Genomic DNA, 25,024 nt, shown 5'->3' on the forward strand with positions numbered 1-25,024 from the left:
AACAGTTGATCTCACAGTTGATCTCACATTCATGTCCGCACATCTACTTTTGAAAAGACCACTACTGCTCTTGCCAAGGAAAAACAAACACAAAATGATATCAGTGGGTGTAAATGTCATTTATTACAGATATTTAAAACCATTTTATTTTCCTCGTCATTGCTGTTAAATTAGCTGTCATTTCACCCAACAACACACTGTGCCAGATCGCACAATTTCTTATTGTAAATGCTGGAAAAGAGAAGAATGAGAAGAAACACTTTTATAGTTTTAAGGTGGGAGAGGTGCGCTGAATGGCTGTTGTTAAAAGCATAATCTGTTGCTCTATGGTGCTTCAAACTTCATAAAAATATAACATGAGGGACAAAGCTCTATTTAAAAACCAGAAAAAATAAAAACGGAAGCAGAAAATCATGATACACCATGATGACAGCTTTGATAATACTAAATACAAAAATACATGTAAAATGTAAATCCCTCCATCTGTTTCATGCAGTGCACTCTAAACAGACAAGAAAACAAAGAAACTGGTTAATAAATTAACACACAAAATAAACATGCCAATTGTGACCTTTCTAATGTTAGATGTATAACTAACACCTCCTGTAGGTGTTGCTCCTGGCTTGTGATGCCGTCAATGGGTCCAATCCTAAAATTCTTGAGGAATACATACATAATATACTGCATATACATACTATTAACAGATTCAAGTCCCTTTGTGGTGTTGCTGTATATGGCTGCCTCTGTCTGGTCTCTAACCATTTAAGTTATAATACTGACCTGAGAAAAAAAGGAGGACTGGATCAGCTGAAAACATCCAGTGACTAGTTGTGTCTGACCTGGACTAGACTAGACCAACAGATCACAGAATGTCAGCATTTACAAATTGAATGATAGACAAATGATTTAAAATGTAATCTGCCCCTTTCCCCACAACATTAACAAAAAAACTAAACCACACTTTTCATTTGTAAATGCATATAAAATGTACCTATGATTTTGCTCATTTGTCTCTTGCCCGTGCTGCATTGTTGGAAGGGGATGAGGTGGAGTTGGGAGCTGAGTCAATGGGCCTGCTTGGTTAGTCAGCCAGTCTTTTTGAGTCTTTCAGGTAGGAGAGAAGGGGCAGAGTCAACAAAGGAACGGGGGAGGAAGTAGCTGTCTCATGCCGTCTGATGATCACCGCTGTTTGAGAAGTGCTCTGTACATGGCAAAGCCCAGCACGGCAAACACTGTGGCACCGACGCTCGCTCTCAGCCAGAAGGTTGAGTTCTTCAGGTCCGCCTGAGCCATGTGTCTGTGAGAGGGAGCAAGAGACAGAGCAGGTGAATGGAAAAATGAAGCAAGAAAAAGAGGCAGCAGCTTATAACATGATACAAGTCCATTGTTAAAACCACATGTTGCCAAATGACAAAACAAAGCTGTGTGCTCTTTCTCCAGTGGATATTTCCCAAAACCAGGACCGTAAATGACTACCAGCGCCCTGTGATACCAACTTGAAATAGGAACACATGCTTTCTCTTGACAGTTGGTTTAGTTTTGGTTTGGGGAAAAGGACAAAGGAAAGTTGTTGGACTATGAGAAGCAGCTGCTCTGATTTGAGCTGGGAGGTAGAAAACTAGAAACAAATACAACTAATGGATTATTAAAATGGGGTTAACACCATCCTACCAAACACAGATCCAGCTTATCTGACAAGAAACAAATACTGGGGAGCTATACAGACTGTGATAAAAGCAAGCAATGAAAAAAGGCAATGGAGATAGCAAACCCAAGTGTGACTGGTGTACAATACACTCACAAGAACCCTGGTACTCATGTAGGATCAGGAGAGAAACCAGCCTGTTCACACAGTTCAAACATGCTTCCTCTACTGGGAAGAACAAAAAGGTCTAAAACCTAGTCTAGCTGCCTTTAAATGAATAGTAAATGAATAGTTATTTTTAATAGAAAATAGAAAATGTACTTAGTTAGATGAGAAGATCACTCACTTTCAAAACTGTTAAATATAAATATAAGGCTATAGCCAGCTGTCAGTTAGCTTAGCTTAGCACAAAGACTGGACACAGGAGAACTATTTATCATGCTAGTCAAGAAATAGTCCGGCACATAACCCAGGCAAAATGGCAATTTGTCATTTTTACATGTCTTTTTTTGTGCAGATTAAAACAAACAAGATATAACGTGTTAATTAGTGAGCTTTAGAGATGCTGGTAGGCAGACTTTTGACAGAGACAGGCTAGCTTTTTACCCCCCCCCCCCCATTAGAGTGATATTGATTCTCTCCTGAAACTCCCCATCAGAAAGTGAATAAACATATTTCCCAAGATGTAGAACTATTTCTATAAAGACTCCAATAAGTCTCTCTACAATGCTGCAGGAATAGATACATGAATATTGATAATTGACATTAAAATAATTACCTGACAAACTGTCAATGCTGAATAGGGGATAGTTTATACAACACATTCTCGCCGGCCTGGTGTAAAAAAAATGTAACATCCCTCCTGTGTTTTCAGCCTTTACCTTTCTGGGGGAATTAGCCGAGGCCTCCATTAAGTTGGACCCCTCCACGTTGGATAAACCTGCTGTGTCAGGCTGAAATCTTCCCCACAGCCTCCACCCAGCCCAGTAGCCTTCCACACACAGTCACATGGTTGCCCAGGGTGAGACAGACACACACACACACACACACACACACACACACACGGTAGAGCTGGGTGATACTTCTTATTAAAATTGGCTGCAATTAACAACTATTTTATTGGCGATTAATCCTACATTTACTTTCTTGATTAATTATTAATTTAGTCTTTATGAATGCTTGCACTTGCTTTTGTACTCATCTTCATTACCATTAAAGTACTTACATTTTCTCTCTTTTCAAAACTTCAGAACCATGGCCGGGAGACATCAAAATAAACTTATATTGTGATCTAAGGCTACGTGATCTGAATTTTGATAGAATATGATTCAGTTGATTCCGTTTCTTGGCGACATTACTAATGATTCTTTTGGGCAGGTGAAATATTACTTGTTTAGATTCAATTTTTTGTTTAAGTATTAATAGTTACACCTAGCTCTCTCACATCACCTAGCTCTACCCAGCCCGAAAAGTAGAGAACTTCCATCACCAGCCAAACCCTTAAAGCACAAGCTCAATCATAACTGCATACCTGGTCAAATGTCACCGCACACTTAAATCTATGACAAAAAAGGCTACACACACACACACACACACACACACACACACACACACACACACACAGTACACACAGTACACACAGTACACACAGTACACACCACATGGCAGCCAGACTGAAAATATTGAGCCATTCCAAGAGTGAATCTCGTAATTTTGTCGAGTGCGAGTTTTTTGGGAAATATAGTACATCTCCAGTTGTCTTAAGTTTGTTTCTACCTTCTCTACGGCTAACCCTTACATAATACAGACATATGGCACTTTTTTAGTAGGGATTTTCTGATTTGTAACAAATTAAAGAGCAACCAAAATAAATCATTAAAGACTCAACATTTTATTTTCCCTCTGAACCAAGTTTCTTAAGTGGCCCGACACAATTTACTGCTTGTAATTTTGGTGACCTAAGAAGTTATTTCAATATTGCACACTATGCAAGATGACTTAGATTACAATGTCATACTATGTAAAATTAAAATATCATCATCTAACCCAGTCAACCAATCCACTTTTCAGAAAACCAGTGGGCATTCAATGTGGTGTGTCGGCCCCCTGGCACATCAAGTGTCATGCTATGAATGTTGTCAACAACTCCCAGAGGTTAAAAAAGTACCAAGACAAAGGGTTAGTACTGGATGCACCGTACAGTATGTAGCTCTGCCTGGGTTCATGAACTCCCAACCAGAAGCCCTACATTTTATGCCATTGTTGGGCTTACAATAATCACTTATTTGCCAAAAATCTGAAAACACACAACACAATCCAACACCATAAACAGCCATTCAAACCCTGCATTGTGTTTCAATACCGCCCACCCCCCCCCCAAACACCTAATCATTTTAAAAACACCAAGCTCTCTGTACTGTACAATTGGACAGATTCCCTAGAGAAATCTATTCCCAGCTAATGAGCGAGGCATGCCTTTGGTTATCTAAAGAGGTAGTGAACAGGTTAGCCATGCAACACAACAGCAGACAGATTAGCAGAGGGTGAACACGTGCAAGAGAAAAAGGAAGAGGGGCAGCCAAAAACATGTCAATGAACACCTATAGAGTGGAAGGAAAAACACAAAGACAGGACATACAAGAAAATAAAAACAGGATGAAATGACAGGGTGATTGGTACAGTACGATACAATTAATGTAAACATCAAAAGACACACATTGTGATTGATTCTAAACATCATCCTGTTCCATTTATGAAGTCTAAACCCACAGGAGAACAAGTGAACAGCAGTCTTTATTTTAGTATATACTGTATGTACAATTACAATTGTGCTTTCAAAATAAGGTGTCTCCTGCTGTAATATTCCTTTGAAAAAGTCAATACAAATTTAAATTATAAAAAAAAGGGTCTCCTGTAGGTGTAGACTTCAGCGTTAAGAATCAAAATGAAAAGAAAGGAAGACTGAAAACATCATAGATAATAAATCAATCACTCCATCCATTAAGGGTAGTGGCATAGAGAAATTAAGAGACAGGAAGAAGTTTAATACGTTTATGTGATTGAAAAGAAATCACATAGCAAACATGCAGACATCGATGAGGTTTTCAGTTTGAAAGAAGCACAAACCAAAGTTTGTTTCTGTCATTCTCCATCCAAATAATATGCTTGTTAGTCAAGATTTACAGTTTGCATATCCACTGCAGGGCAAGAGGGAGCAAACAACTCTAAATAGGTCCATTTCTAACACCTAATTCACAATCAGAATTCATACCTGGAATCCCTGATGCATTTTTACCACACAAAACTTGTGTTTCGTTACTACACTTGATATTTTGTCAGAATGATTAACTGGCTGGACAACATAGATATTGTGTATTATAGTTACTACAGCATTATAACATTCTACAAAAACAACCAGTTATAAATTTACTTCTACTCCGGAAAAATAAAAAGAAACTACTCGTTTGAATAAAATGAAAATGCTTTTCAATTTTACAACATATTTGTGTTATGTATGGGGGCTAGTATTAGGAGTTAATTTGCAGTGCACAAGCAAATAACATCATGCATTTTTCACACAGATTCCAACACACTGTCACCTCCCTGGCTAGCAGCCTGTGTGTTAGCTGGCACAGCCTGGTCACACTTCGCTGTGTCAAACTGTACAGAGAGCAGGTGGGCTGACTGGAGCTGGAGCAGACACCAAAACACCTAACATGACCAATAGGTTTTAGGTATATGACACAGAAAGTAAATGAAATGGGTGTTGATTTGGCTGTGAAGCATCTATTATCTTGAATGAAAGCTGCTGAGAGCAACTTTTACAAAGAGAACTCCTACGAGAAGATGGATGACATCATGTTTTATCATTGAACCTACACACCATGTCTACACTGATTGGTTGACAGGTAAATATATATATATAAAAAAATAAATTCATTTATAACTAAATTTAATTAAAAAATATGATTTTTTTCTAAAACACTGAAGTGATTAATCTCAGTACCTGCAGCATTTGCCTGATTGTGAGCAGGGATTAGTGATTTAGGAGCTACTTTTAGGGGCAAATACTTTGTGAATTACTCTAAGACCAAAAAGTCCTGAAGTTAGGACCGACATTCTTATTTTAGGGAGTTTCTCCTTACTCGACCAGGTAGGAGCTGCTTTTCACATTTAGATGTTTTGCCCCTGGGTGGATATCACATTTAAAAAGAACTTTGGACAGTTTGGATTTCTTTCTTTTTTTCACAGTCTGTTTGAAAAAACAAAATAAACCAGCAGAAACAATTACCTCTAGGACCGATGGTTGATCTTTTGATTTGAGAGAGTGACTTTAAGCTATACAACCAAAGATCCCTCTTTGTCAACAAGCATCACCTAGCTGAGGTACAGCTGAGCAACACAGCTGATCCCTACGGGTGACAGCTATGCAGCAACACAGCAGCAAGCTAAATGAGATTTTCCCAGAAAGCAACCACCAAAGTATCACATTTTTCACAAATGGAAGACTATCCTATGTATCTAAATCACTACCATCACGCTCAATCACATTTAATATTCCCTTTTCCCTGAAGTGGATATGCAGTGTAAACCTGACCACGGGCGAGCACTGAAGCAAAGCAGAGGAGCTGTCACCATCACCCGTGTTAGAGAGCTTGGGCGAAAAAGGAGCCTCTCAGTGACCCACCCTGGTGGTCACACCCGAGGGTGGGAGACACAAAGAGGAGTAATGAGTCTATGTTAAAACACTAGAGCTTATTCTACGTATGAACCTGTTGAAAACGACCCTGCGGAGTTGGGCCTTAATACTGCGCAGCAGCTCCAACTTGAGGAGGTTCTGACACAGGCAATAGGTGCACCTGTTGCAGGCGCACATGCAGCGGAGACGGGCGTGACTGCGGAAAGACACACAAAAATGCGTGTATTCACCACCACAGAAAGATAACACGCAACAAACAACACACACAGAGGAAGAGGAGGCCAAAGCTAAGTAGATAAGAACCTCAACCTTGTTTATCAAATGACCTGAGTAAAGAGAATACATACTTCTGAGTTTAAACCTGCACTGCTGCAATTTAACTTCAACTCCTCAACTCATTAACAAAGTAAACAATTGACAAGGAAACATCTATAATGAACTTTTAAAAGTCTAAACTTAAAGGAGAATGAACATGAGAGGAAAACCACAAAGAAAGGAAGGGAACAGTCACAACAGACGAACATTCTGATGATTATTATTATATAATTGTAAATGAACAAAATGCAAAAGCTCTCACAATCTGTAATTGTTGGCTCCGACGTCTAGAACCTTTCTGTGACCCAACAGGTGTAACCAGTTTAAGAACATAAAGCATCAATCCACCACTAAAAACAAATATTTATCTCAAGACCATTGGCCGATATTAGACCGCTCTGTAGAGTTCGGCCGGTCTTAATTTTGCTCATAGATTAATCAAAACTAAGTAAGACAGTTTCACTCACTGACTAAAGTGGTTGGAGGAGTCAAAAATCCATGCACCGATCAACACCAGCATTTACACAGGATATACCTGACAGCTTTCATTAATTTTCCCATCCTGTAACCTTTGAATATTACCGACACTGTCTGACACATACATCCAGGAGAGAGGTAAAAGTGGATAGGCACACACAGGAAAAGATGGGCAATGAGAATAAGGTTGCAACACTCACAGTGGTGTAAAGGGTTAACTAGATAAGGCTTAATACTCACGGATACATAGCCATGGTGGTGAGTCTAGTGTAGATGTCTTTGTTGGGTGCTTCGGTCGTACTGCATGTGAACGGCTGGGGTGGGTGGAGCTTGTGCTTACGGCAGAACTCGTGCGGTGAGAGACTGTAGTGCTGCCGTACTTCGTGCAGGTCAGACTTGGCGGCAATCACCACGCATGGCGTCTTGCTATCTATGAAGTATTGCTGCCAAACACAAACACCCAGTGTTACTGGTTACAGCGTAAATAGCAGACAGCCTTACAAGCCTCAGTGCATCTAATGAGCATTTTTCCATCTTCTGAAACATACCTTGTACACTTTGGCACAGTATTCAAAAGAGCGTGGATTGTTGATGTCATACACCAGGCAGACCACATCACAGGCTAGGTCCGCCTCAGACAGGAAGTCAAAATCTGGCATCACCTCATGGAGCTTGTAGTGTGCAGACCAGACAGGGAACAGCGCGAGAGAGACAGAGTGTGCAGATGGAAGGATTAACGTTATGCAGAGTGTAATATACCCAGATTATGTAACAGTAATTCAAAAAGCAGATGATGAGTAAATGGTTCTTACCAGCAGGTACTTCTCCTGACCATAAACATAGGTCGTGCTGATGGCATAGAAGGACTTGTGGTCTTCCCTAATCCGCCTCTGTCCCTGGGGTGGAAAATAAACAAGGTCAATAACAGAAACCAATCAAGACAATTGACATGTTTATGGCCCTGGCTTGTTAGCTCTAACTCTGGAAGTTGACTAAATTACACACAGTAACTAGATTAACTTAAAAAGTTTACTTGAGATGTGACATAAATGTAAAATGTAGCACCCATGGAAAGGATCCCTCTGAAACTGAGTGCGTGTCCAGCAAGACAAACTGCTAAAAAAGGGAGTTTAAAATAATTTACAGCCATGATTTAAACTAACCTGCAGGTTCTTGCCCAGGAAAGCTTGGAGGAAACCACTCTTCCCACTGCCTCGGGCCCCCAAGACGTTGCAGCGGAAGACACTGCGCTGGGTCTGTTTCTTCTGCAGATCGATGCGCTTGTTCCTAGTCACTGAAAGAACAGGGAATGCGTATTTTGACTAAGCAGGAACATACATGCACAATGGCAACATGTTGTAAAACCCATGCCTTTCTTTTAAATTCAACTTTTAACAAAAAAGAAAACTTTAACGTTTATTCTGTACAGAAATTAGTCCACAATAGAGGATGGATACCTGACGGGACCCGACGGGCCAGGCCGGGTTCGGACAGATATTTAGAAATGATGTTCGGGTTCGGGTCGGGCTCGGTCACATCAGCGCGATAAGGCATTGAACATTTTAAATTTAAAACAGCTTATTATGTAGGTGCGCGCCTGTGTTAACGTGCGCTTGTTGCCCCGTGTGCGCTGATGCGCTCATCTGTTGACATTTCCGAATGCCTTCCTACAGTTGCTTAATAAAAGCGGACTTTCCACACAAACAAACGTACATGTGTCAATAGTATGAGAAAAAAAAAAGAGATTTTAACTGTGTCGGGCTCGGGTCGGGCTCGGTTACTGCTCTGTCGGACGCGGGCCGGGCTCGGACAGAAAAATGCGGCCCGATCCGCACTCTAGTCCACAACTACTTACTACTCGTTTCGGTAGCTTATCAACATACAGTGCTGCTCGGCTTAAAACACAAAAATAAGTTCAATTGAATTACATTCTCTTACCTGTAATAGCAGCTGCCTGGGACTCTTGTTCACAGATGATAGAGTAGCCAAGATAACCTAAATACTCCAGACTACGTTGAACATCTAGATATGTTGTTAACCTACCACAAAAAAACAGGTCATGATGAGTCTGACAGAATGAGAGATTTATGAGCATGATGTTAAATGATCTATGTATTCTACATGTATGACATACATCATTATGTATGTCATACAGTAGTGTGAATGTATTCAGGTTACGTAAAACTAAAATAGATGTGAATGTGTATATTAATAGATGTGTTCCACACTCACGTCCACTGGGAGAGGTATCCCTGGTATGTGATCCATCCCTTTTCATTAGTGCAAACCGTGTGGTTGACATCCGGGCCCCAGGGCATGTAGGGAAACACTTTGAACAAGTCCTTCACCTCCTCTGGCGACAGTGCACAATCTCTGTCCTGGATCATACCAAGTTCACATACATTGACTCACAAATTTGGACGTAAGAAACATGGCTAACAGGTAAAATGCATTTGAAAAATGGCACAACGATACACAAGGTTTGTTTTAACTAACTGAGCAGAAAAGTGATCATCCTTAAAAAAATACAAACTATATACATAAATAATAAAGAAATAAAAAGGTAGCAAAATCCATTTCTAAATCTTCAACATTTCTAACCACTCACTTTGTCATGTTTGTCAAAGACACTCTGGAGGAAGAGGTAAGCATTGTGGTTAAGCTCTGTGGTGCAGTCTGGGGGAATCTTTATCCTGCCATACAGGGACAGACAAAAGCAATCATTTAACAGAGAGCTCTGGAATATTGACTCACTTGGATTCTGCTTTCAAAAGTGACAAATGAAGAAACAATGTGACTGAATCGATTCAAGTCACACCAGTCAACCAGAACAATTCAGTAGATAAGAGGAAATTATATGCAGACTATCAACTGTGATCAATAGATCATTTTAAAAGGAACAAGACATCAATACAACCATGAATTATATAATAAAGATGCCATCATGGACATGCAATACAAACATTTTAAATATCATTCTTTGACCACTGTGTCACCCACAAAGATTTGAGCACTCACACACACACTTAAGAAAAATTGGGGGCACGCATCACTTTTAATTATGGAAACCATTTCATTGTAGAAAAACAGTCATTTCATAACTGTGATGGCGAGCCTTTACTTCGGGATTGTATTTCAGAACGGCGGTCCAAAAAGTTAAGTTAGAGTCCTCTGATTCTGCGCTTTAAGTCTGCACTTACATGGGGAACAGGTATTCCTGTGTGAGCTCCAGGTCATCGTCATAACCAAACCTCCTCAGCACAGTCCAGGTGGTCTCATGTCGACCTCGCTGTATAAAGAGGGTGTGCAGGAACAGGAAGCCTGCAATATGACAGGAGAATGGATGGTGTCAGCAGTGGTCATAAACAAATGGACTAAAAAGACGGGCAAAAAACAGGGAGGGGTTGTTAAGGGGACATGAAGAAGGATAAGTAATTAAGTGGAGGACGGAGAAACGAGGAGAAATATGAAAACAAGAAAACAGCAGAGTGTCTGACCTTTGAGTGAAAGTCCATTATCCTTGACGCCATCTGTCATGTTCCTCCTGACCACATTCTTCACATCCTCTAAGGCCTGAGGCGCCAGTGGTGTATTGAAACATGTTCTCTAGACATACACAATAAGAGACACAATGATGTGTGCCCTGAGAGAGCTGCTAAGGTTTTTCAGGTTTGGCTTATGTTAAAACCTGCAACCTTAATCCAGTCTAGAAGTTTAACTAATGATGACAATTTTTTAAATCTTAAGTAGTCATGAAAATGATATTGACAGTGACTCTACTAAAAGGTGAAGAAAACATTACCTGGAAGAAGTTGAGCTCATTGTCATTAAGGATGCCGTCGTTGTCCAGATCAGACACTTTAAAGATTCTAGTTAACGACTTAATGCAAGAAGGCTTCAACTGTAATGGAGGAGAAACAATCATTTAGGTGGTTACATGTGTACCTATATAATGCAGAAAGATTAAAATTCAACAGTAAGCATTGTGGCCTTAGGGATGCACCAATCCAACTTTGTCTCTCCAGGTAAGATTACAAAACCTCAGGGTATCTCACAATAACATTGGTGAGATCCTGGCTGCCGTACATTTGTCAGTCGTTCAAAATAGGACTTTTCAGACTTTTTCCTACTATGACAAATCAAAATGTCTGCTGAATCTAATGTATAGACCTCACCTCCTTTTCCTCTGGGCAGTACAGGGGTCCTGTCGGGTGGAGAACAGCCTTCTGGGCGTAGTAGAACAGCTCAGAGATGTTCTTCAGGTTTTTGGCCGAGCACTGAGGAAAAAGAGGGCACGTGTGCGTGAATGCCCTGAACAAAAGCAATGCTGGAGGAAAATGATCAGGATATATCACAGACTTGAAAAGTTCACTTAGAAATTAAAATAATACAAATCTGATTACCTTTACGTCAACAACTACCCAAAAAAGTAAATGAATTGTGAAAACATAATTCAACAGTGTCAACAGAGCATCAATGGTCAAACACAGTTAATAAAGAACTGTGGCATAAGGTAAAGAATTACATTTACTCAAGTGCAGATCGTAAGAACAAATCCAAGTTACTTGTACTTTCTACTCCACTACATTTCAGTGGGAAATATTGTATTCTCTTACTCTACTACATTTATTTGGCAGCTGTATTCCAAGTTGCTTTGCAGATTTAAACTAACTACTATTATGAGCATATAAAATACAATGCATTGTTATACAGAAATTAAACCATCCAACAGTATATTAAAATCGGTATAATTATAGGTACCAAAGTGCAGCTTACATTTTACTGCATCAATGACAATAATCCAACAGTATAATATATATAATGTAACACGGACAGAGACAATTTTGGCTGCAGAATGAATTCATTTACTTTTATACATTTGTCCATTACTTGCGTACTTTTCCTTAAGTAGGATTTTTGAATGCAGGACTTCAATTTTAACAGAGTATTTTTAAATTGCAGTACTGCTACTTTTACTTAAGTAAAATATTTTTCTTTCCGTCACTGATAAAGAAACACAGAGATGTGAGTAACTAAATAGAAGCAGGACATACAACCAACCCTGGGCCTGGTCAAACACTGAGCCAGCAGTAAAACATTGGTTCACATGTCTTCTCTCTCACCAGCTGTGCGACAGTCGCCCAACTGTACCCACGCTGTATGTGCCTTCTCTCACGTCCTCCTCATCTCCCTCTTTAACCTTGTAACTAATCCAGCTGAGGAGCACATGACTGAGCCGTCTCATGCGACGGAGGGAAATTTGAATTAAACAGTAATGCAGACACAGGCCAGCTTCCTCCATGAGAGCCAAGTCTCTGTCTCTCAACTAGAGTGCAGATCGGGCCGCATTTTTCTGTCCGAGCCCGGCCCGCGTCCGACGGGCATTAAGATATTTATGTCCGGGCCTGACCTGAGCCCAACACAGCTAAAATCTATTTTTTTTCCCCCATACTAATGACACATAAAGCCCGCTTTAATTAAGCAACTGTAGGAAGGCATTCGGAAATGTCAACAGATGAGGGCATCAACACAAACAGGGCAACAAGCGCACGTTAACACAGGCATGTGTGTGCGTGCATGTGTGTGTGTGTGTGTGTGTGTGTGTGTGTGTGTGTCTGTGTGTGTCACAAAAACAAACCTTTGCATCAAGTGAAACAGGCCCATTGGCTACCTACATAATAAGCCGTTTTAAATTTAAAATGTGCCCGACCTGAACCCGAACATCATTTCTAAATATCTGTCCGAACCCGGCCCGGCCCGTCGGGTACCATCAGGCTCGGTTCGGGTATCCATCCTCTACTCTCAACACACTCACAATCCACCAGTCAGCAGGCTATGGCCTTGGAGCGTGGGGTTCAGTAATATAAATCTATTAATGACTCAGTCAGTGTGTAACTGGAGTTAGGAGCTGGAGTGCAGCCCAAGAGCCTCTGGGGGCCAATCTGTCCTGCACACAGCCAGCCTCTTTCTGACAGTCACTGCTAGTATTGGATTTCATACTTCATTTGCCAATTCATCGCTCTCAAGTGCTTCATCAAAGTACTTTTTTTGACATTTGACTGAGTGGGTCCAAACAGCCCTGCCTCCATGGATGTGAAGCTGTGTATTGATCTCTTACCTCTACACAGGTCTCGATATCCTGGTACTGATTCATGATCGGCAGGATGGTCTCCATGCTGCTGTGTTCCACCAGGTCCGACTTGTTCCCCACAAGGATCAATGGTACCCTGCAGAAAAGCCGTTCATTACTACATTATTGAGCTGCCGCGGTCAGTTAATTAATCAGTTAGTGGATTGACAGAAAAATAATAGGCAGCAAATTTAATAATAGATTTATTGTTTACACTTTTTTAGGCAAAAATGCTAAATTCTCTGGTTGCAGCCTCTTCTCCGTTTTACATTATTGTAAAGTGATTATATTTGGACTATTGTGTGTCAACAAGGACCCTGGGAAAATGTGGAGCATTTATCACACAATTTCAGGTTGATACGGCATACTCATTCATGTAGTTTACAATAATTAGCAAAGGCAAAAAACAGAACTAATGATTCTATATTTCATACAGTGTGACATGCAGTTTAGTAAGTATTAACTTAACAATGTAAAGCCCTACTTCACACTACTCTGATTTCAAGCTTGCAGACGCAGCACCACCTAGCTGACATGACCCACAGGGAAGACAGACACATATACACAAACACACATATATTGAAGTGACACACACCTGCTATCCTTGTCTGTTCTGTCATTTATGAGGGGAATCCAGTGGCTTGTCACCTAGGGTATTTAAGCACAACATCAAACATTGCAGCCGCGCAAATTAATTTTCTCAAATTAAGATGATGCGCATATGTAGCGTCCTGTTTCAAATTACAGACGTACTGCAGTTACGTACAGTATTTGATTAACTATGCTGAATACAGAGAGAAACCATGCTCACCTTTTCAATGGACTTCTTGTTGTTGACTGAGTAAACTATGCAGATGACATTTGCCTGTAAAGACAAATAGCAATATTAACTTGTGATGCGCATAGGAAATGGGGTACAGACATTACATGACCAGATGAGAGTCAGAATTAAGTCACCCCACCTTTGATATTTCTTGGTACAGCTGTTCGTCTGACTGTTCTGCCTCTAAAAAGGTGTCAAAAAGGAACAGGATCAGTACAGTGTTTTATATGTTATCAAGCTTTTACCAGTACCAAATCTCAATCTTTATATTAATATGGAGTAGGGATCATTAATCGTGTGTGTGTGTGTGTGTGTGTGTGTGTGTGTGTGTGTGTGTGTGTGTGTGTGTGTGTGTGTGTGTGTGTGTGGGGGTTTACCAGAGTAGTCCACAATGTGTGTGGGCACCCTCTCTGGAGTGACATCAGCTGGGATGGTGATCTCCTCAGCTCGAAGGGGAACCTGGAAGACAGAGCACAATGATTCCATCCATCTATCCATCCATCCATCCATCCATCCATCCATCCATCCATCCATCCATACCTCATCAGGAAACTCCTCACTGACCAGAGACATTATCAGTGATGTCTTCCCCACCTTGGCTGTATGGGCAAAGGAAAATCATTTGTTATTACAATCATGCATTACATACGTCTTTTACTGACAATGGATCATTAACACGAGACCTCTCTACCATATTTATTGAGCGGTCTGCTGGGTAATGGGTTAAGTGACAACAGGCCAAAAATAGGAGCAGCTGAAGAGGGTTAAGAGCTGCAACGGTTGTCAAATAAGCACTTACTAAATTCCAGCAGAGAGCAAAGCAACAATACAAGGGGGAGATATATGGTCTGAAAATAATCCTATGATAGATAGATTGACGAAATAGTTGCACTGTTACAAGAGTTAGATACAATTTTTTTAATTAGTTATCTTTTATAGGTATGTCTACAGTTACACATACAGTTTCCTATCTTGCATTGGGAAATGCAAAACTTAAATAAAACGGGAAATATTATTCTATTTAAGTGAATACCAAACACTTTCTTATAATTTACACATTATTTCACCAAATCCCCTCTCAAATAACAAAGAATGATGTTCTCTCTGTATTTTGCATAGACTGTATAAAACAGGTATTTTGTAGTTTGCAAGAATAACATTTTCTTCCATCCAGAGATTGATAATATATAAATAAAAAACAAATATTTTTTCAAAGGCATTCCTCAGCCTATTAAAACCTGACTAATTTTAATAGCAAAAACTTGCCAGGCCTTTTGTATTGGAGGATTTTGAGTTGGCTGTAGGGTTGAAAAAAATTAGTTGCTTATTATTATTATTAATAATAATGAGTCTATTAATCCAATTATTTTGGCAATCTAATAATGTTTCCACCTCATAAAATGTTAGGATCTGATGCTTTTCGCTGTATATATTTTTTTAAATTGAATATCTTTGAGGTTTTGGACTCTGGGAAGTATAATGGCCTTTTCACTATTAAATAGCATAGTAAGAGATTAAACAATTAATCAAAGAAATATAAGTGTATATATTCAAAATAATCCTTAATTGCAGCCATAGTTTGCAGTACCTCTGGCCCCTCAGAGTCTTGACAGGCTATCTGCTATCTGTAACCCCACAAACTGTACTCTACTAAACTTCACAACACTGGAGTAGGCACGTAGCATTTTGGCTGCACCTCTCTCAGGAATAGTCAGTACTAACTCGCCTAATGCGGCAATGTAGGCCATCCTGCATAGCCATAACTGAAATATAAATAGTACTGACAACACATGCGCTTTAAAGAGAACAAACGGACCAGGTGAAACACAGTTTAATGAGAATAGGATCTATTGCCTTTTTGGCTTAATGCTGCACTCACCTCACTCCAGAGTCCTGTAAAAAGTCAAAATCGTATCACAAAGTACTATTTACCCATAATTATGTTTAATATACTGTGCATCTCTGTGCCAACTAGAGCTGAAACAATTAGCTAGTTGATTAACGGGACATTAATCAGCAACTGTTTTGATAATCAAATATTCGTCTAGGTCATTTTTAATCCAACATGCCAAGTATTCTCTGCACTCAGCTTCTAGATTGTGAGGATTTGCTGCTTTTATATGTCTAATGTGATAGCAAACGGATTTTAGACTGATTTTAAAACATCACCTTAGGCGTTAAAAAATTATAAATGTGAGAAACTGTGATTTGTCACTATTTTCTGACATTTTAAAGACCGAACAATTATCGAGAAAACAATCTACAGATTAATCGATAATCGAAATAATATGTTTAAGCCCTAGTTGCAATAATAACTGTAATGCATACTGCTGAATAAAATGGTATAATGGTATAATCTTTCTTGCCTTTTGTTTTCTGTTGATTTTTGTTACAGGTTAAATACAGAGTTGCCAGTTCATAGTATGTATTCTGGTACAATCTCATCAGAAACCAATGTCAAGAGTATGTATGCTAATCATACACTTTAGATAAGTTATAGACACAGTGCATGATTCTTATACACTATAGACTTAATTAACCAACTAGCCCCTCACTGCACATATAATCACACTGCTTAGTATATTGTTAGTTGATTCACTGGGTGCATCTGCTAGCTGTAGCCTCTAGCTCCTTCATTAGCATGTTAGCTAATAAAGCATTTAACCGCTTTGGGATTAAAGACACATGCTACGTACGTTCCCCAACAAGTAGTATCCTCACGTCCTTTCTCATGTTTCAGCTTGCTTCCCTTTTCAGAAAGGACTGTCTTTATAATGTCATGTAGTCCTTTGGATGCCGTCCTCCTCCAGCAGTTTACCTAACGTCAGGCCTGCGCAGAGAAGTCCTGCCGCTGTCAAACTCTCGGCGCCTTTGTAGGACAAAACGGACGCACAGTTTTCGGCGCTCCTCTCTGTTTTCTACGCGCTACTTCTCAATTTACGATTAATCAGCTCAGCAGAAAATCATATTTAAAGAGTAATTTGTGGCACACTTCTCTGTAATTTCATGTTATTCACACTCTTTTCCGTGCTTTCATTGCATTTCGCAGTGGATGCTTCATGGGCATGCCCGACCTCCAACACCCGGCAACTACAGCAAGTCGCCAAGGACAAACTTCAACTGGAATTTGAAAAACGCGTTATGCTACTCTGGTGCCAAAGACAGGAACTGCTTTTATTTTATTTTATTGACATAAGGATAATTTTTAAAAAAAATAGCAGCATATACAAATCAAATATAAATCAATAAACGCAGTTCCTCTAAAACCCCATCTTAGTCTTGCTTGTAGTGTTTTATAATGTTGTGGTTTTATTATTTTATTCAATTATCATTTTTATTATTTATTTTACTCTTTTATCAGTATTTAACTACAGTGTAAGGAGAAACAGTGAGAATAGTGATTTATAAAATGTCTGTTTGTGAACAAAATGTTGCACAGAATAATGAAATGTAATTAAAAATGAATCAGATATTCAAGAGCGCCATCGTTACTATAATTATCATAGTGATAAGGAACTGCTTTTATTTCATTGCTTATCCTTAATAAATGATCAAAATGGTTACAACTTTTTTCAAGTAAAAGATTCAGGATAGGATAATTACTATCTGTGCCATTAGTAGGGTTATACTTGTATACGACTGTATTTCATTTTCATTTACTTTTATGTGTTATGCTTCAATTTTATATGTAATACACAATTAAATAGCAATCTTTTTTAATTCACTGAGATGCTAACATTTATGTTAATAATAATTAACAGACACATTTCCATCGTGGCTGCAAGAAAGTTATAGACCATATTACAGTAACATTATTGTGATTTATCAAGTTGCATTTGCAATAAAATGAAAAAAAGTGTTGCTGAAGTCATGTCTGCCAAAGTCATGTCAACAAATGAAAGAAAAAAAAATAGAATGAAATGAAAGTTTTATCCAACATGCACTTAAAATGTATTCTACATCTATGAATTAAACCACATATAACTTTTAAAAAAAATGTCATTTATTTAGCTGGGCATGATGCAATGAAACATGTTCACTACCAAATATAAAATGATATGCATATTTATTAGGAAATTAAAAATATAAAAATAAAATAAAAACATCATAAAAATAGCATGATATGCAGTGATTGTAACCTATCTCCTGTTAACAAGTGTTGACCCCGTGTCAGGGGTGTAATTTTGGCCATAAGAGTGTATTTTACATAGTGATACAGTATTTTCTGAAGTCTGAGATGGAACATCAGATCCAGTGGCAGTTAAAGTGAGTGGATGAAAGTCTTAAATCCACACTGTTGCACAGAGCTCAGTCAGTCATGGTTCAAGACACATTACTGCAACACAAACACAAATATGAGAGCCAGAACAGATGCAGTGACAGCAGATCACTGTTCATCTGTCCTGCTCTAGTAGTCAAGTCACTTGTGTTTTCAAACGCTGTAGTCTTCTCCCTGTCATCCTGTTGATACACCTCTCTGTAGTTCACCTTTTATAGTTGATGTTTGCTTCAACTAGAATGAGAAACAAGAGTATTAGAGCAGGGTCATATAGATGCATAATGCAATGGTTGATGATACCAACTTTCTGTGGTGATGTCAAAGCATGAACACAGTGAGCACACAACAAGTGGGTACATGTGCTTTGTTTAGACTTAAGGTTTGGACTAACTTGCAGAGAAAAACTTGGAGCGGTTAACTAAGATACCTGAGTAATCTTGCTTTTTGTATTAGGCAAACTAGCAGCATTGCTCGATGCATGGAAATGTCAGACTGCTGGTCTGTCTGTCTGTCCGCCACTTTAGTGCAGACTGAAATATCTCATATCTGGATACATTGCCATACAATTTTGTACAGACATTCGTGGCACAAAAATGATGAATCATACTGACTTTGGTGTTACCCTGGCTGTTCCTATACATGCTAACAAGCCTAACTAAGATGGTGAACATGGTTTGTGACGTGGCTAAATGTTCAATTTGGGGGGGAAAAAATATGATGTGGAAAATAAGATCTTTTATGGGTTAAGAATTTCCATCCATCCTATCATACTCCACTGGACAGACCCAAAAACTGCATGTTTCACATGACAGGAATGACTAATTTGTGCTAGCGTGTGTGTATATCAGAAAGCATATCTGTGCACTGTACATTGTTGACACGTTGGCAGAATTTGCAAGCCTTGCTTACTGGTATAATCCTGCGGTGCCATGGGCCTGGACAGGACTTGTCTGAGGGCGTCCAGCCATTCTCTCTGCTCCCTCTCCTGCTCGCACATGAAGACAAACTGTCGCTTGGGCGTCCCCACCATAACACCACACTTCCACCTGTTTCCCCGAGAATGCTTTGGGACACACTCCTTCACAGAGTAACCTTTGCTTGCGGTGCCGATGAAAATGACCCCTAACTCCTCTGCATCCTACTTTGACAATAATGACACACATTCAAACAGAATGGTGGGTAAAGTTATTGACAAACTAAATCCTTACAGCAATGCAAAACATGAAGAGTCCTTACCAGCTGGCCTTTGAAGTAGAACAACTTCCTGTTTTGAGAGTCCAAAATAAACCACCTCTTTTTGAATGGCTCCTTTTGCTGTTAAAAAAAACACATTTAATGTAAACACTTCACATGAAGTATAAATAAACATTTTTGCCCCATTTTCCCATCTCCTTCTATCATATCAATCCATTCTTACAAAAAAATGTGTGCGTGTGTGTGTGTGTGTGTGCGCGCGCGTTTGAGACTGTAAAAGGAACAGAAACACACTTTCAAATGGACTACTACTGTCACAAACAACACCTTTCTCAATGCATACGTAAGTCAAAGCAGCAGTTGGGTATTGACAAATTAGAAATAAGTCATATAAGATCATGTATCTGTACCTGTATGTGTTAATGACTTACCGATGGCCCTGTCTTTTCCATGTATCCCTCTTTGATGTAGTTTCTTGTTATCTTTGGTATTAGCTGACAAAGAGGAACACGTTTAAAACATAAAAGCGAAAAGAAGAGAGTTTCTGTTCTTACTGTGTTTGACTGCTGAAAGTTAAAGTTCACTACATTAGCTGGGAATAAACTGAAATATGTCTTTAAGTATTTAGACTGCATTTCAAATTCATCGACATCTAGGAGACATTTTGTCAGTTTATTCGGTTTTGAGAAGGTTTGATGCCTACTTCTTCATCGCTTCCAGTCGGGTACGCTGTCTTCAGGTACGCATAGCGAGCAGCACGAATGGCGTTGTACCATGTCACTATTTCCTAGAGTAGAAGAAGAGACTTTGAGCTTCTCCACAGCCCTACAGCATGACAATCAGTGTATATATATATATATATATATATATATATATATATATATATATATATATATATATATATATATATATATATAAATAAATAAATAAGACTTGCTGGTTACTGTTATTTATACTTTAGATGATCATGCAGTCCCACCTCCGGACTCTCGTGATAAACATAGAGGTTCCTGGTGTGATCGTCTACTTGGTAAGTGATCTGCAGCCCATGAGGATGACCAATCTTCTCTGGTTGAAAGGTGGCGTTTAGGTCTTTGATGGAGATTACAGCTTTAGGGCCTTTGGACTCCTGGATCACACATTTATAAATATGCACATTAGAGTTTGTAGACATTGCATAACAACTGGATTAAATTAGCATGGGGCTGTTTGTACATTAATGTTTAGCCACAATGTTTCAAGGGATGGCAATGTTGGTCGGCCAGTCCACCACTCTGGTCTGGACTGAAATAACTCAAAAACTGTCATAACGGTAGATAATGTTGGACCCAAATGCAGAGATGGCAGGCGATGTGATGAGCTTGAATATTTATTAAACAAAAAATCTATACAACAAAAGGTGTCCAAAAACAGCAAGCAAGGTTATCCAAAGAAAACGCAGTAGCAAAGAAGAACAGGAACCACGAGAATAAGCAACACGGAGACAAAAACAGGCAGACTAATACACAGCACTCCGACACAGAAAATCCCATGACCTGACAACAGACAAGGGAAACACAAAGACTAAATACAGGAGGCAGGGGCGCTGCCAGTAATTTTGGGCCCCATGACAAAAAATCATATTTTGCCCCCTCTGCGCAGCTGTTGTCACCACATCTCTAGGACCTAACTGTCCCATCAAAAGCTTTACATAACTCTAATTAAAGGCTTGCAACTGTCTTGCTTCTTGTAGCGGAATACAGTTAATATTGTCTATATCTTACATGCAGGCTCAGGTAAGCTACTCACTGTTTCCAACTGTCCAGCATCCAGTACAGACAGTAGGTTGTTGTTTTTTTTATTTTATTTCATAATGATCATTATGTGAGAAAAGAATTGTTATTAATGTGTTTGAATTTCTGTCATTAATAAATATTTCCTTTTCTTTTTTGTAATGGTAAAAAGAGCAAGAGAGACAGAGAAATCCCCACAGACTCCCTGCAATGATGCTAACTGGCATGTCATTGAACACAATGTTGCTCACCTTCTTCACTGGGACAGGGAGGGGCACAGTAAGGGGGAGACTGGGGTGCTGCTGACTCATCTGTTGTTAAGTCTGCTAAAAGGGGCAGGGACAATGATTTAATATGAATATCTTGCTAAACGTTTCCCTGCACTGATTAAATGGTGAGTAAATGTAGGCTAACACTAGTCTGTAGCTAGCTAGCTTATTTCACTATGGACATTAAGCCAACAGGTTAATACCTAATACCACTCACAGACTATAGGCTACCCACCTTTCTTGGTGAAAAACTGGGTTACAGTTTGACACCCTTTCCTTTGTCTTCCCTCTCTCTCTTTCCTTTTTTGAAAACCAGATTTTGATTTAACGTTACTTTGTAACACTGTAGTCACTGTAGTTCTGGCGCATCTACTGACTGCAACTAACCACCATCACTGAGCGCTGAGGCAGGACCAAACCATTTCATGCAGGGGGGGTGGTCCCGGTCAATATGGATGTTTACTTTTTGGTCAATGGGGATATTTAACTTTTACTGCCAAAAACAAGTAAAAACAAAGAGATCATTAATTGTATTATTATATTTGAAATATATATATACTGAATGATGATGGTTTAATAATTTTATATTAGTTTTTACCTATTTTTTGGGGCCCCTGTCAGTCATGGGCCCTTAGAATTGTCCTAACTTTTCCCCCCTATACGGCGCCCCTGACAGGAGGTAACGAGCAAACAAGGCACAGGTGATACAACAGGTAAAACACATAAGACAATCACAAGGGCGGGAAAACTAAAGACAGGAAGTAAAACTAGACAAGACAAGGGAGAAAACAGAGACTTCAAAATAAAACAGGAAACACTAACAGAAACACACAATCATGACAAAAAACAATTGGATGGATTGCCATAAAATTGGGTGCAGACATTCATGGCCTCAAATGATGAATTGTAATAACTTTGATCCCCTGATCGTTCCTCTAGTACCATCATCAGGTCAAATTTTAGTTTGTCCAGTACTTTGGTATGACCAAATACTTGCAAAACTAATGACACTCCTATCAACTGTACTTGTTTAGTGCTAATTAGCAAATGTCAGTTTGCTAACACTGAGATGGTGAGCATGGTAAACATTGTAAAAAATCACCATGCTAGCATTGTCATTGTGAGCATGTTTGCATGCTGACGTTAGCATTTAGCTTAAAGCACCACTGTGCCTCACAGTAAATAAAAGGAGGAAAGAGATCCAGTCAAATCAATGCTCATGTTTTACATTACACATATACTGTAAGAAATATTAATATCAACTCCACATCTTGTAGTAATAAATAATTTAAATGGTTTAATTTATGTCATACAGTGCAGTTCAACTGTATCAGCGCTGCAGGAAACTCACATTTTCCTTGTTGTAGTATGTCAGGGTAAATTCTGTCTCTGACAGAACAAACTTCCTCTTCAGAAACTGTGTGTTCTCTTTTCCTTTCTTCCACAGCATTCCTTCATAGAAACCTGGTATCAAAACCAAGAAAACATACTGAGTCACAGGTGATTCAATACACACAGGTCTTACTAAAAATAAATATGTTTTGGTCAAGGAGCAACAATTTGGCCAGCTTTCACTTCCTGGCTTTTATTGTTAACAGGTTTTTCTTGCACAGTTCTGCATGTGTATGAGGAACCGCCATTGTTCCGCTTTACACCAACATAATGATAGGTGATAGATATATAATGATGATAGTGTGTTCTACAGAAGAGATGAGTGTTAGAAAACAATAAAAACATCACCTGTGGTGTATGAAAGTGGTGGATACTTAGTTTCTCCTGTAAATTCTGTCCTTTCATATTTAGCCCGAATCCACTGCTCTCTTAAGACACTGAGGTTCAAAGGGAAAAATTAAAAATATTCTTAGACAGTTCTACAGAAAGACAACATTAGCTGCAGTATAACGACAAGAACATGGCTCATTAAGCTTTGATCTAGCAGCAGAAATTCATCTGTTTTTCACTTCTACAGTCAGTAGTTGCACTTCTCTCTATTTATTGAAGCATTTCCCTGTCAGCAGTTGGTACGCATAATCAAATATTCCATCACAAAGACAGTTTTCTGAAGAAAATCATCATCCTGGAAATTTACTTACACACAGTCATTTTCCTGGGGCCGATAGTAGTACGCTGGAACAGCTTTCTCATACAAAGCTCTGGCGCTGGCGTTGCCATTGGATTTCATGAACTTCCCCGGGTCCCAAAAAAAGACAAACATGAAGATTACACATGGGCACAGCCATTTCATCCTTTCACCTGATGAACTAATACGTTATTGTAGCAATAATAACAGAGATGGGGACCATACCTCCACCAGCTCATCCTCCCAGAAGTCCAGCTTTATGGATTTGACCCGGCTGGACAGGCTGCGGTGGATGCCAGAGCAGGTTAGACACACAAACACACCCAGCTTGTAGGATGCCCAGTCTGGATCTGAGGTGTGCAGAAGAAGTGGGATTCAAATTCATCATTTTGCACTCAGTGCCATATTGTCCTGCTTGGGGGCCCCTACTGTATGACCCCCTGTTCCTCCCACTCCCACTATTCTACAATTTAAACACATATTGTAATATTACAGACTTATGTTTTGTGTCTTTGAAAAAACTATAATGAACAAAAAATTAGGAATATGAACCATGAGCATACAGTTTCACCTTAAAACTATATTTAATCACAGAGACCTTCATAGGGGTTATAAAGGGCTTTTATCATAGGAGTTGATATCATTCATTAGAGTGCATAAGTACTCATACAAAGTCCGACGGAAAACCTTGATAAATGTCAACGATAACTAAACTTTTCAATTGCAGCCTGGGCTATTATTCCAAAAAAATATGATACATTTAAGATGAGAAGCCTACATCTTATTTTTTTTAGGTCGCCGGCTCTTCTTGGCCATTAACACATTCTATGTAGGAGAGATTCTGATCAAATAAATGTAGGTTTAACACATACACTTAACCAGTGGTTACCAGTGAACTGACTTTATTGCTTACCAGGCGCTCCGCAGTCAGCGCACCGACTATTATCCGGCCGCTTCAATAGTTCCAATAACATCTTTTTGTTTCGCTCTGCCATTTCGGTGCAAAGTCACGGTCTCTTCGTAAACGATGAATCCCGTGGTCTAAACCAAACATGGTGGTCACATATTTTCACACGGGACGAAATACAACTGACAAAATGTCTGTGATTATGTCCATATAAAAACTGGAACTTGCGACAGAAAAGGTTTTGGATGTTGCGACACAATGCAGACGCGAAGCTCCCTCCTCCTCTAGTGCACGTCCAGCTACACTGTCGGAAACAGTGAGTTGAGCTTCGGTGATTGGGTTGTTCTTTATAAAATGTACCTGTGTGCAGCGCTCTCCCAAATACAAATGCGGAGACGCCTTCACGATTAAACTCACCAGTCGACCCACATTCA

General features: G+C 39.3%; 2 protein-coding genes across 6 annotated transcripts; both read right to left on the reverse strand.

Annotated features, from left to right (window-relative positions):
• Nucleotides 1-100: 100 nt before the first annotated feature.
• rhot1a (ras homolog family member T1a) lies at nucleotides 101-17,197 on the reverse strand. 5 transcript variants are annotated; one of them, XM_078269355.1, is made up of 21 exons: nucleotides 16,786-17,197; nucleotides 14,630-14,688; nucleotides 14,467-14,548; nucleotides 14,229-14,272; nucleotides 14,078-14,131; nucleotides 13,862-13,914; nucleotides 13,255-13,363; nucleotides 11,312-11,413; nucleotides 10,939-11,037; nucleotides 10,634-10,742; nucleotides 10,337-10,457; nucleotides 9,745-9,829; nucleotides 9,369-9,514; nucleotides 9,075-9,175; nucleotides 8,300-8,430; nucleotides 7,949-8,032; nucleotides 7,685-7,807; nucleotides 7,377-7,579; nucleotides 6,418-6,540; nucleotides 5,237-5,335; nucleotides 4,172-4,245 (listed from the first exon to the last, which is right to left on the reverse strand). In XM_078269355.1, exons 1-21 carry the CDS (start codon nucleotides 16,820-16,822, stop codon nucleotides 4,179-4,181), a joined length of 2,031 nt encoding a protein of 676 aa, XP_078125481.1. In that variant the 5' UTR covers nucleotides 16,823-17,197; the 3' UTR covers nucleotides 4,172-4,178. The 5 variants fall into 5 exon arrangements, with proteins under 5 accessions (XP_078125476.1, XP_078125478.1, XP_078125477.1 ...); XM_078269350.1 differs by lacking the exons at nucleotides 4,172-4,245; nucleotides 5,237-5,335 and adding an exon at nucleotides 101-1,297; XM_078269351.1 differs by lacking the exon at nucleotides 5,237-5,335 and having other exon boundaries at nucleotides 4,166-4,245.
• Nucleotides 17,198-18,070: 873 nt separating this feature from the next.
• Nucleotides 18,071-24,936, reverse strand: adap2 (ArfGAP with dual PH domains 2). The gene is made up of 11 exons (XM_078269362.1): nucleotides 24,597-24,936; nucleotides 23,909-24,033; nucleotides 23,697-23,788; nucleotides 23,344-23,432; nucleotides 22,955-23,067; nucleotides 20,542-20,691; nucleotides 20,266-20,349; nucleotides 19,994-20,056; nucleotides 19,605-19,682; nucleotides 19,278-19,506; nucleotides 18,071-18,602 (listed from the first exon to the last, which is right to left on the reverse strand). Exons 1-11 carry the CDS (start codon nucleotides 24,676-24,678, stop codon nucleotides 18,574-18,576), a joined length of 1,134 nt encoding a protein of 377 aa, XP_078125488.1. The 5' UTR covers nucleotides 24,679-24,936; the 3' UTR covers nucleotides 18,071-18,573.
• Between the last annotated feature and the right edge of the window lie 88 nt (nucleotides 24,937-25,024).

The sequence above is a fragment of the Sander vitreus genome, chromosome 15 (genome assembly GCF_031162955.1).
Source record: "Sander vitreus isolate 19-12246 chromosome 15, sanVit1, whole genome shotgun sequence".
In the NCBI taxonomy this organism is placed as follows: domain Eukaryota; kingdom Metazoa; phylum Chordata; class Actinopteri; order Perciformes; family Percidae; genus Sander; species Sander vitreus.

What these genes read in the sequence shown, in the direction of transcription:
- rhot1a (XM_078269355.1), bottom strand. Translation starts at nt 16,822, where the DNA reads ATGAGAAAGGACGTGAGGATACTACTTGTTGGGGAAC. An exon ending in ACACATTGTGGACTACTCTG is followed by an intron (nt 14,273 to 14,466) that starts GTAAACCCCCAC and finishes ACACCTTTTTAG; the next exon opens with AGGCAGAACAGTCAGACGAA. An exon ending in AGAACAGACAAGGATAGCAG is followed by an intron (nt 13,364 to 13,861) that starts GTGTGTGTCACT and finishes GCTTTTCTGCAG; the next exon opens with GGTACCATTGATCCTTGTGG.
- adap2 (XM_078269362.1), bottom strand. Translation starts at nt 24,678, where the DNA reads ATGGCAGAGCGAAACAAAAAGATGTTATTGGAACTATTGAAGCGGCCG. An exon ending in GGGAGGATGAGCTGGTGGAG is followed by an intron (nt 23,789 to 23,908) that starts GTATGGTCCCCA and finishes GACCCGGGGAAG; the next exon opens with TTCATGAAATCCAATGGCAA. An exon ending in CATACTACAACAAGGAAAAT is followed by an intron (nt 20,692 to 22,954) that starts GTGAGTTTCCTG and finishes TGTGTGATCCAG; the next exon opens with GAGTCCAAAGGCCCTAAAGC.